Source organism: Bubalus bubalis, chromosome 11, assembly GCF_019923935.1.
Source record: "Bubalus bubalis isolate 160015118507 breed Murrah chromosome 11, NDDB_SH_1, whole genome shotgun sequence".
NCBI classification, from domain to species: domain Eukaryota; kingdom Metazoa; phylum Chordata; class Mammalia; order Artiodactyla; family Bovidae; genus Bubalus; species Bubalus bubalis.
In genome coordinates, this window is record NC_059167.1 from 93,685,968 (window position 1) to 93,697,629 (window position 11,662).

Genomic DNA, 11,662 nt, shown 5'->3' on the forward strand with positions numbered 1-11,662 from the left:
TATGCTTTATGAAATTTTACCTGATTCACCTAGTATCCAGCAGTACTTCAGTCTTACTTTAATATGTTCTTTCATAATAGACAAAACAACACAGGGTAACCCTTCTTTATGCTGGAACTTCTAATTTTGTTTTGCATTGTATGTGGGTTTTTAACTTTTCCGAAAGCAATGACAGTGTTCCACATTTTTGTTTCTTAGAAGAAAATAGCCAAAATACCTTCTCAAAGCCAACAAATATGAAAACTACTTTCCTTTTGGGAAACAGAGAGACACTTATTAGCACAATTGTATAATTCTTAATTAAAGCGTAAAATTTGCCTGTAACTTGTCTTGGTGGTTTAGAAGTGGTTTAAATGCCTGTTCAGATGATTTACAGTCAATTCTCAGTTACCCATACCAGTACAGGGGAGGTACACAATAGGAACCATGTCTATTCAACTTTGGAATGCACTTACACTTTTAAAAAAATAATGTTATACTTTTATTTTTGGCTGTGCCGGGTCTTCTGTGCTTGTGGCAGGCAGGGGCTACTCTCTAGCTGTGGAGCGCAGGCTCTAGGCGCACCGGCTCTGAGTTGCTGCAGGTGGACCCGGTAGTAGCAGCTCCCGGGCTCCATAGCTGTAGCACACGGGCTTAGTTGCTCTGCAGCATGTGGGATCTTCCTGGATCAAGAATTGAACCCGTGTCTCCTGCACTGCAGGCAGATTTTTTACCACTGAGCCACCAGGGAAGCCTGCACTTAGACGTCATGGTCCATGGTCCTCATATGCATATACTTCTGCAATGTGTTGACACTTTTATAATGAAGCCTTATCACAGCAGCCTGGTATTTGGCTCTGTAACTTGATGGGGGAGTCCAAGTTACTGCAGAGCCAGAAGAGGATGAAATGGCTGTATCTAATTCAGAACAGGCTGTGCTATCTTGACTTGCCTCAAAAGTCTTATCCTACTTACTGAAAATGTTTTACATTTGCTTTTTTTTATAGCTAGGTATGGCTATAATAATGTTTTAAATTTTAGAAGGCTTCCAGATAATAAATATCTAGAGTTACTTGTGGTCTTCAATAGGAAAAATAACAAAAATTATTATCCTGCAAATGTAACACTTTTGCCACTCTTTTATGCCCAGTAAGTTAAAACCAAAATAAACAATTATTAGTAAAATCTGTACCCATGGCTATCTTCATTTCATTTAAAATGAAATAGCAATTACTGTTCATAATAACAAAAATTAAGTTTACTATTTTATTAAATTTTATTAATGTTTTTAATGGTAGTGTTCAACAGTGTATTACCCTATGGGATGAATGAATTTATATATCTAAGCTTATATATTAATTGTCATAATAAAATTGAAATCTCTATGAGATTTTTTAATGACTTCTCTATTCTTCTGTGGTAGTTGCTTTTTTGAGTTTATGAAACATAGGCCCAAAACCATTCTTGTATTTATTAATGATAATAAGTTTAAAATTACTTGAAAAAAAACAATGTGCATGAAAAGCATCTTGACCATTAGTATTTTAAGAAATTAAATTATTCTTGGCTGGCCTACCTATTATGTTCTATTTAATTTTTCAGGGTCTTTTATTTCTGAGAGGACTTTTAAATTATCATTAGAATATTCTTTGTGACCATTCAATGAATTAAGTCCTGTTGTCTAGTTTTAGGATCATTTGTTCCTACTACTCTTTACAATTTGAATATTTTTTATATTAAAAACCAAGTTTAAAAATACTTATATAAGAATTAGCTAAGAAAAAAATGAATCTTCATTAAATGCAGAAGTGTGTAATAATATAAAGTAGACATTTTAATTGAATACATAATAGAAAATGGCTCCTAATACATTAGCAGAAAATATCTCCATTAAGGAAAAATCAATTAAAGGAGCACAAGTTTTATGGAATTCACTTGAAAAACCAGGAGCATTTCAAGTATAGTTAACCACTTTTAAAGATCAGTTGAAAAAGTATAACTACTTTTAGATTATATGACATTTAGCTTTGATTTTCTAAATGAGCCATAGAATCAGAAACCCAACCAGTATACTATTAGAACACTTAATTTCTGTCTTCATTTCCATGGTAGGTACTTACAGATCAAAAAAGCTGCTCTTTGAGAATAAAACCATCTTACTGAGACCTGCAGAGTTATGGTCATTGTGCCAATCTTGATATTTTCCAAATTACAGTTACCACATGATAGACATCAGAGTCAAAAGAATCAAAGCATTTACTAAATATATAGCCAAATGTCTTCTTGTCTTGTTTAGATACTCATAATACAGTGTCATATGAGACACTGAAAGTCTTAAAGCATATTATTTAAAACAATACTAGTAAAGAATATGGGATTCCGATGTGGGAGTGCAATGCAATGCAAAAGACACATCTTCAGTCCCTGAGTCAGGAAGATACCCTTGAGAAGGAAATGGCAACCCACTGCAGTATTCTTGCCTGGGAAATCCCATGGACAGAGGAGCCTGGCAGGCTACAGTCCATGGGGTTGCAGAAGAGTCAGACATGACTGAGCAACTAAATAACAAAAAATAAATAATATATACAAAAAGCAGAATGAACAACAGTAAGTCACTATACAAATAGACTGAAAAGTTAAAAGATTATTTTATAAGTTTTAGGGGAGGATAGAGACACTAGCCTTGGAAATTCTAGGTTTTTCTAGGGCCAGAAAAATGTCTTGTTCTCCTCTAAGAAAGAAATTAAATTCAGAGGTTTTGAAGGAGATTCTTATTCAACAGTGTAAAAACTGCCTTTTTTTAAAAGTGCATTTGCCTTAATCACATTGTTTGTCCTCTGATCAACTAAGGGTATAATGATCAAAATGCAGAAAGCCGAAAAATCTGTACCTTCAAAATCTCTAAGGTTTTTCTGTATAAAAGAACCAGGTAGGAGTTTTTGTAAAACTCAGATTCCTGGGACCCACACCCAAAAATTCAGATTCAGGGCCACTGGGATAGGGCCCAGGAGTCTGTACTTTAGCCAGTACTCCAAGCAGTTGCAGAGAGATAGATGTTCCAGAATTTCGTGGTTAATGACAGCCACATGCTGTATTTTAAAAAATATTTTTCCTTGTATGTTTCTTTTTCACAGGTTAGTCATTAAGGAATACCAGTAGACAAGATGTTTGATTTAAGCTTTTCTTCCTTCTGTCCTGTATGCTCCAGCAAGAAAGGAATTAGTTGTTTAGTCACTCAGTCGTGTCCGAGTCTTTGCAACCCCGTGGACTGTAGCCCACCAGGCTTCTCTGTCCGTGGGCAAGAATGCTGGGTTGGGTTGCCATTTAGGAGCACGTTACAGTGGTGGTGATGAAACAGTCTCAGACCATAAGTAGGCTTTCAGCAGTCTCAGCATTTTATATTTTAACCCAGTGTCAGGAATTCTGACATTCATATACAGTAATATTGTTAAAAACAATTATCGTACAACCTGCTTATTTTGTTATATCATACAACCTACTCATTTTACCCTTTCATGAACAACAAATTGACCTTATAAGGGGAAAATGTGATATTTGAGTGAAAGCAGAAAGCCATGTCTCTGTCATGATTCTATTTTAGTTCTTAATTTATTCAGTAAAACCTTAGAAGAGCTTTCATTGTTAACTTGTATTTAGGACTTAACATTCCTTTTTACCCCCTATATTTCTTAATCTGTGATTTGGATTTTGTTTACTGTGTCACTTTTTTAATTTTCAAATTTTGAACATGTACAACCTGTGAATAATTACAATCCTAATAAAATAAGTGTTGTTTTACTGTTATTACTTAGGTCCTTAACTATTAGAAAAGTATGATGCTGTGAATGGAACTGTGAATCCATGGCAACCTGGCAGCCAACTTTTTAAATTTATCAACACACTTAAAGACTAAAGACCATTTATTGTTTTAGGATTAAAATAATTTTTTTTAACTTAAAGTAGTTGTAAAGAACAACTTGTTTCATTTCTAGTCCTTAAACTGTGTATACATGTTTAATGCTTAAGTATTGGCATATACCATTGTTTGTATCCTAAAATATCCATATTGTGTAACTCCTTAATTCAGTATTTTTTTAAGACCATTGTGACAGATTCTGTTAGTGCTGGGGTTACCAACATGAAGGACATAGATACTTTTTGGTGAAGTCTTCGCTATTTTCCTGGTTTTGGTTCTTAGGTTGGTCAATCTTTAAGTTATTATTTTTGTTTGCTGGTTGTTTTCTTTCTTTTCCCCTGATAAACTATGGAATATTTAAATACCAGGTAATTTTGAAGGCCCATATGGAAAAGAATGGCATTTGATGTCTTGATGCCCGAATTTTATAAGCCTGGTACTATAGTCACCAAACTTCATCTGTCTGAAAATAAAAGTTTGGACATACAGTTGTTAATAATATAAAGGTGCCAGGCTTCAATCTTACTCTATAACAAGTCAGAGGGAATTCCCTGTGGCCCAGTAGTTAGGACTTGGTGCTTTCACTGCTGAGGGCCCAGTTTAATCCCTGGTCGGGGATGTAAAATCCCACAAGCTGAGCAGCATGGCCCCCCACAAAAAGCAAAAACAAATGGGAATCTCAAACATTACTAAGATTTGTGAAACCTCTTTTGTGATCAGAGTTTTTCTCAGTTTGGTGGTTATCCACTAGGGGGCGGCACTGCTTTTTATCTGACTGCTTGGATCTCTTAAGGCTCTGAGCAGCATTTCATTGAAAAACAAATGTGGACCTCAGTTAATTTTTACACGAAAGGCGTATTTGGATATTTCAGAAATAACCAAACTGCAGTTAATTTTTGTTTTAGGATATCCTGTATTTAAATTTTGTGTAATTCTACTTTTTGTGAGATCATTTTCTACAATGCAACAGTTTTTCAAATAGGAATATATAAATGTTTTCATGTAAAAATGAAAGAAAGGTATTCTTGATGGTTTTGCTTCTGGCTGACAATTTTGTAAGTAATCAGAGAGAATGGGGTAAGAATTTATTTGTTTTACTCTCTGGTTTTCTGTTAAGTCCCATCCCACCCCACCCCCAACAAACAGACGAACCAAAAATGCTCTAGAATAACTGGAATGTTTGGTATCTTTCTTGAGAAAGTGCGCTTAGATTTTTTTAGTTTTCTTGTATAAAGAAAGAGAACACATCATTGACAAGGTAGCATGGGGAATCATGTTTTATACAAGTTCTAAAGATTAGAATGGAAAATAGAGTCCTAAATTATGATGGCACCTAATTCTTTTGTTTTAACTAGTCTCATCAGAATGTTAAAGGAAACATTACAATATTGCTGGCCTTTTTTTTAAAAAAATAATAGGGAAAAATACGTTGCTTCAGATAAATTCTCTAAACTTGAATCACATGTAAATTTTTTCTCAATACAGATTCAATAGTGTAATGGGCTTAACTTACATTTTTATAGTCAACAAAATAGGATTTTTTACAACATACAAACTCTGCCTTTTAAAAATGTTATCCTATATTAACTCAAAATTATAGGGATTTATAATTTAAATCAGTTAGAAAATAATACTACAAATCAACATGCTTTGGTGTTTGATGTTAGGAACCTTATTCAAACCAGCATTTCTTACATATAATTATAGTGCGACTTCATTACACATTTGTCAACTTTGGACTAATTATTTTTATACAGCTCGGGCAGGGCACTCATCTCGTGACCGTCTTTCTTACTAATAGGACTCTGTCTGCTTCAGCAGGCAGTAATTGAAGGCTTCATGTACACAGTAGGAAAAAAAAAGTTTTAGCCTGAGTGGGCCATTGTCACAGCTTCTGGTAACCAGTAGAACAGAAAACACAAGAAAATTGAACTCAGAATAGAAAAATCAGAAACCAGGAAGACTATCCAAGAGAAGAAAAAGCATGTCTTAGAGCTGTTGCATTAAGTGTAGCAAATATGATTCTGCATAAAAAAATTTTATGCTTGTGAATACCCTGCGGATGGATGCATCCTCTCAGATAACTGTTTTTAAATTCATGTTCTATTAACATTTAAGTTATTTAAAAACAACTGAGTTGCAGGGTTCTTTTTCATTCCAACAAAGAGCATTTAAGGTCCATAGCCATTTTCTCACAAATCTCACAAATCTAAAAAACATACGGTTTAAGTACATGAAGGAATAAGTTCGTGCATTGTAGAAAATATATTTGTTCAAATGTGTTATTTGACCTGTTCTCATAATAGTTATAAATTTTCTCAATAGTTACAAATTAGCGTCTTTAGAAGAGTAGTACATACTTTCATTTAGGTTTGGCAACCAGCTTATTTTGTCTTTTTCTTTAAATCTTAGGAATGTTTAAAAATTTATTTATTTGACTTGGAGGCTACTTTACAGTATTTGTAGTGGGTTTTGCTATACCTTAGGAATTCTTACAGACTTTAAAAATTAAATGTCAGTTGCTAGAGATAATAAATAAAAAGACATTTAATAAGATGAAAAACAAATATATCCGTACAGTTTTACCTTCTCGGTGGTTACAGACAACGAGTGCTTGGTGGTTAGAATGAAAATGAAAAATTATGAAAAATACCTAGATGGTATTCTTTTAATAATGTGGAGCCCATCATACATAGGCAGTGCATCTTTAACTGTCACCCACTTATTTGTTCTCATTTGTGGTGTTACTGGTGTTGCAGGTGGGTTGGTCTCCAGTTGTCCCTCCTTACATGACAGCGCCATTCAAGGTTTTGTATTTTTCACTGCTGGTGTCTCTTCTGAAGGATTGGGGGCTAGGAGAATATTTATTTCTTTTTTTAACCTTTAAAGACAAATTTAAAATATGTCATGACAGAGCATCAAATCAAGATGCTTTGAATTGCAGAACACTACACATCAGATGCACAAGTTTTGAAGAGAAAAATCTTTCTTCTTAAAGTTCCAGAACAATAATAGATTATATACATAAAAGGTAAATCAGAAAAACCTTAATTTATCTGTTGACAAATAAAAAACAAATACTCAGAGGGCATTTTGCATATATTAGAATTGTGTCATATCAAATCAGAAAAAGCATGGGTTCAAATTCCTGCTCAGCCATTCATTAGCCAGGTGTTTGAGCAAGTTTCTCCACTTCTGTGGGCCTCAGGTTTCCTCATCTATGAATTGATCTGACTCATAGAATCAAGAGAAATAATGCAAGTGAGGTACTTAGCACCCACTGCACACAGCACTTAATAAATGCTGCTGTCCTCACTACCATGATCAGAAACTTCACAGCTCTTCTGAAAAACATTTTATCACAGTGTGATCTTAGTTAGAGGCAAGTTCAGAGGTTCTGATGTCAGTCATTAAATTTAGTATACAAGTATTTGACGCAAGCTGTCTTCAGTGTTTATTACACCCCCAAGCTAGCTCTTTGTTATTTACTAATTAGTAACTCTTTGCATAACTATCTTTTAAATATACATTAAAGCATAACCTGTTTGGGAGTTAAATGATTAATAAATTGGGGGGGCGGGGGGTGGCGGTGGCTTCTGCTTTCCATGGACCAAAAGAAACCAATTGTAATCATGCCGTGTTTCCATTAAATACATCCTTTTTGAACTGTGAAATGAGAATGTCAGAACATCTGATCTTCTGGTCCTCTGCTTTAAAACATTGTTTCCACCATTTGTGCCCATTAGAACATAGAGAACTAGTTAAAAGACAGTAGCTTTCACACCAGCTGACAGATTTGCTAGAATGATTGGCTTAATGTGTTTCCACTGCAGTGTAAGCAAATACCTCTTTTCTTCTACATTCGTATTCTTTACAGTGTTGATAATTTTGAGGTAATAAATATTTTAAGAACATGTACAAGACTGTAGCCATGGGGTCCCAGAGAGTTGGGCAGGACTCCGTAACTGGGCAACCGCAGGACAGTAGTTTTCATCTGTAAACATACTGACATCAGAGCTGACAGTTGTCTCTGCTGAGTTTGTGTGTTTGTAACATCAAACCTAAGTTTTAGTTGAAAAGAGATAAAAGGTGCTTTGGGGCTGTGCAGCCCTGACAGTCAGATAGCAGCACTTAGAAGGCGTGACACAGTCTTCTTCATGGTCCCGAGGCATAAGTGTTAAGTAAATAAAGAGACTACTAAGACTGCCGTTGACATAATGATAACCTGTCAGAAACAGGGACCTCTGCCAAAATATTTGTTGAATGACAATTAGGTGCTGACCACATCTGTGGGGAAAGTTGCACAAAGGGGTGAGACAATAGAGCCACCTAGAGTCTGTCAGCTGGTGACATGGCTTTAACAGAAATACAGAAATAGGGTTCTCCTGGGAAGCAGAAGAACCTCAAAAATTGGGACAATAGGAATGCAGAAACCTGCAGAACGTGATAGAAAAGAGAGGTCATTTGAGGGCAGGTGATCTTGTGTTCTCTCAAAGGTGCAGATGGCCTAGAGCCTATTACAGAGAGTGAAGTGAGTCAGAAAGAGAAATATAAATATCGTATACTAACACATGTATGTGGACTCTAGAAAGACGGTACTGATGAATTTATTTTCAGGGCAGCAATGGAGAAACAGAGAGAACAGACCTATGGACATGGGGGCAGGGAAGGAGGGAGCGGGAGAGATGTATGGAGAGAGTGGCGTGGAAATTTACATTACCATATGTAAAATAGCTAGCCAGTGGGAATTTGCTGTAGATCAGGGAACTCAAACCGGGGCTCTGTGACAATCTAGAAGGGTGGGATAGGGATGGAGGTTCAGGAGGGAGGGGACATGGGTGTACCTATGATGATTCTTGTTGATGTCTGGCAGAACACCACAAAATTCTGTAAAGCTATTATCCTTCAATTAAAAAAATAAAATGGCACCAAAAAAAAAAAAAAGTGCAGCTGAGGTGCCCGTTTCCAAATCTTTTGTGTGGGCATCTAAAGAGCAGATGGGTGTATATGTTCAAAGCTTTTATGAAACCTCTATGATTTCTTCCTAAACTGCTTACTTAACAGTTGCTTCTCTCAGTGGAAAAACTGCTCCATCAGATTCCTTGCAAGTCTTCAGCATCTTTGGAGAGAGTACACAAATACATCTACCACCCATTAGCTAATAGGTTGTTTTTTTTTTTTTTTAGCTAACATTTTAAAACATGACTTAAAAGTGTTGAAAAGATTTTCAACTTAGTAAAATTAGCATATTTGTTTTGCTTTTGATGCATTTTTATAATTATTGTTGGAAAACTGATCTTCATGATTCTATTGAGGCCAAAAATGGCTTAATAGGTACTCCCCCCACAAAAAAAAAAAAAAAATAAAGAAAAAAAAGAATCTAATATATTATGAGCTCTTGGTGTCATTTAAAAAAAAAAACTCAAAAAAGAAATTACTTTCCATTTAAAGAGAATCTGCTTCCTGCTTAAGTGGCTAATATTTTAATTAAGTCGGGAGTGAAGTTTTTCTGAGTGTCTCCTGATAAACTCCCTCTTTTATGTTGATGGTAATTAAACAGATCCCCGAGGAGGCTGTGGGCTCGGTGCGAGGCCCGTGCTAATTGTCAGGCAGGAGACACTGACCAGTTGGCTTGCTCTCGAACGGCCCGCAGCGTGCTGTTAGCGCCGCGGTCTGATTTTCTGTTTTGTGAGCTGTTGTCAGGGCTAACTGGGTGCCATTGTGGCTGGAGATGTCGCGCAAATTGAGGCAGATGGCTCAGGTTCAGACACGTGTCCTACCGAAAGGGGAAAGGGGATTGGCCCTGCAAAGTGGGGTCACAGCAGGTCACAGACCTGCTCCACACTTGTTAGTGTTTTCAAAAGCTCATGTGCAGCAACTTTGTTTTTCTCCAGTCATCCCTGCAGTCAAACCCTCCTCACCCCCCTCAGAAACTGTGGCACACGTAGAAAACGGGGGCCTGGGAAGGGACCGTCCTCTTCCCGTGTCTGGGGCTCAACTGTGCAGGCAGAGTCAATGAGCAGGATTGACAGAGCTCCACTGCGTCTCCAACGGCTCTGCAGTCAATTGCAGTGCTTAAAAGGCTAGTTTTGCTTTTAATTCCATGTAATTAGTAGGTTCTTCATGTCTTGGAATTTAGTAATGTGAGCCTTAGACCTCAAGTTTGCTCTTTCCTATTCTAAAGCAGAAAGATCTAATGTTCAGAACATTAAAAAAAAAAGACAGACAGAGGGAGTGTGGTGTTACACTTGGCTGTCACGTGATTTTCTTCCATGTCCTCAACGTTAGAGACTGAAGTTGACTATTTTAACGTGTATTAATTCATTGAAACTTAGTATGAGTTCAATAATGCACATAAAATTATGTAGTTTCTTGCATAATCATTTTCAGATATGAGAAATTAAAATTTCAAGCTCTTTGAGAAAGATAAACTTTTTCTTAACATGTTTTAAAGATGAAAATAGAACAGTTTATTTTAAATGGCCCAATGGCTGGTGAAATGTTATATATCAAATGAATAAATGATTCTCAAATATGTAGTAATCAAGAGTTATTCACATGCATCTATTGTTCAAACTAATAAGTAAAATAGAACTCCTTTTTCTGTTCTGTTCCCAAGATACTGAAATTACCTGCTTGTGGTAAGCATGTGCTGGGCAATTTATTGATTTTTCGGGAGAATGCTTGTCTTTGGGTTTTGGGCAGTAGGGAACCTGTAATAAATTATTGAGAAAAAAAGTTATTTTAAACCTATTTGAATATATGCTGTCTCCTTTTTTCCTCCTCATGATAAAAGGTCTCTGGTGCTTTGTTTTTTTTTTTTTCCTTCCAGGTTTGCAGCTAAAACTGTGCACAGTGGGTCATTGATGCTAGTCACTGTGGAACTGAAGGAAGGCTCTACAGCGCAGCTTATCATAAACACTGAGAAGACTGTGATTGGTTCTGTTCTGCTGCGAGAGCTGAAGCCTGTCCTGTCCCAGGGGTAACCTGCTTACATCTGGACTTCAGAATCTGGCACACAACAAAAGTGCCTGGCATCCACTACTGCTGCCTTTCATTTATAATAATAGCCCTTCCATCTGGCAGTGGGGGAAGAATACACTCTTGACATTCTTGTCTCCTGCTTTAGAATGCTGGTGTGTATCTATCGTGAATGCAATACTTTCCCCCTTTTCGCTTTGCTAACCAAAGAACATACATTTTGCTGTCAGTTATCTCAACTCCTAAATCCATTTGGCATTTTCTCTGTCCTGCTACTTCTTCTGGCCCTCGCGGCTCCCTTCCCTTTTTCAACAATGATGGACATGAACTGGATACTTAGAGTTCACTGGAGATCATCTTCCTTTCCACAGTAAGCAAAAATTAGCCTAGAAATAGTATACATGACCTCTCAGCTTGGTCTATGAAAAATGGGGTAGTGTCCTTCTTAGAATTAAATTCAGAAACAACAATTTATCTGCAAAATTTTGTTCTATGAATTTCCTGGTATTGTAATTGGTTATTGACAACCGTCATCATGAAATTATCTCTGAATAATAAGATAAATAAACGAGCACCTGAATAACATTTGTCTTTGCATTCTTAATGAGAAATCATTTATAATCCTGAAGTTCATATGCTGTGGTTTCTTTAAAATAAATGTTTTGAGTGTTATATTATGTAGAGAAACAATGGGGTGTAGTTGGTGAAAGAAAAACCACTTTCAAACCACGTGGGTTTTCTACTTAGTTACAGTTAACTCCAAGAAAAAAGCTGATATATTTAATA

The 11,662-nt window shown here is 36.2% G+C and overlaps 1 protein-coding gene across 1 annotated transcript in view; it reads left to right on the top strand.

Annotated features, from left to right (window-relative positions):
- AP3B1 (adaptor related protein complex 3 subunit beta 1) overlaps positions 1-11,461 on the top strand; it is a 237,333-nt gene extending 225,872 nt beyond the window's left edge. Inside the window, exon 27 of the mRNA XM_006068949.4 lies at positions 10,728-11,461. Coding sequence (XP_006069011.1) covers positions 10,728-10,881 — 154 coding nt within the window. The 3' untranslated portion in view covers positions 10,882-11,461. The remainder of the gene's footprint in view (positions 1-10,727) is intronic.
- The last annotated feature ends 201 nt before the right edge of the window (positions 11,462-11,662 follow it).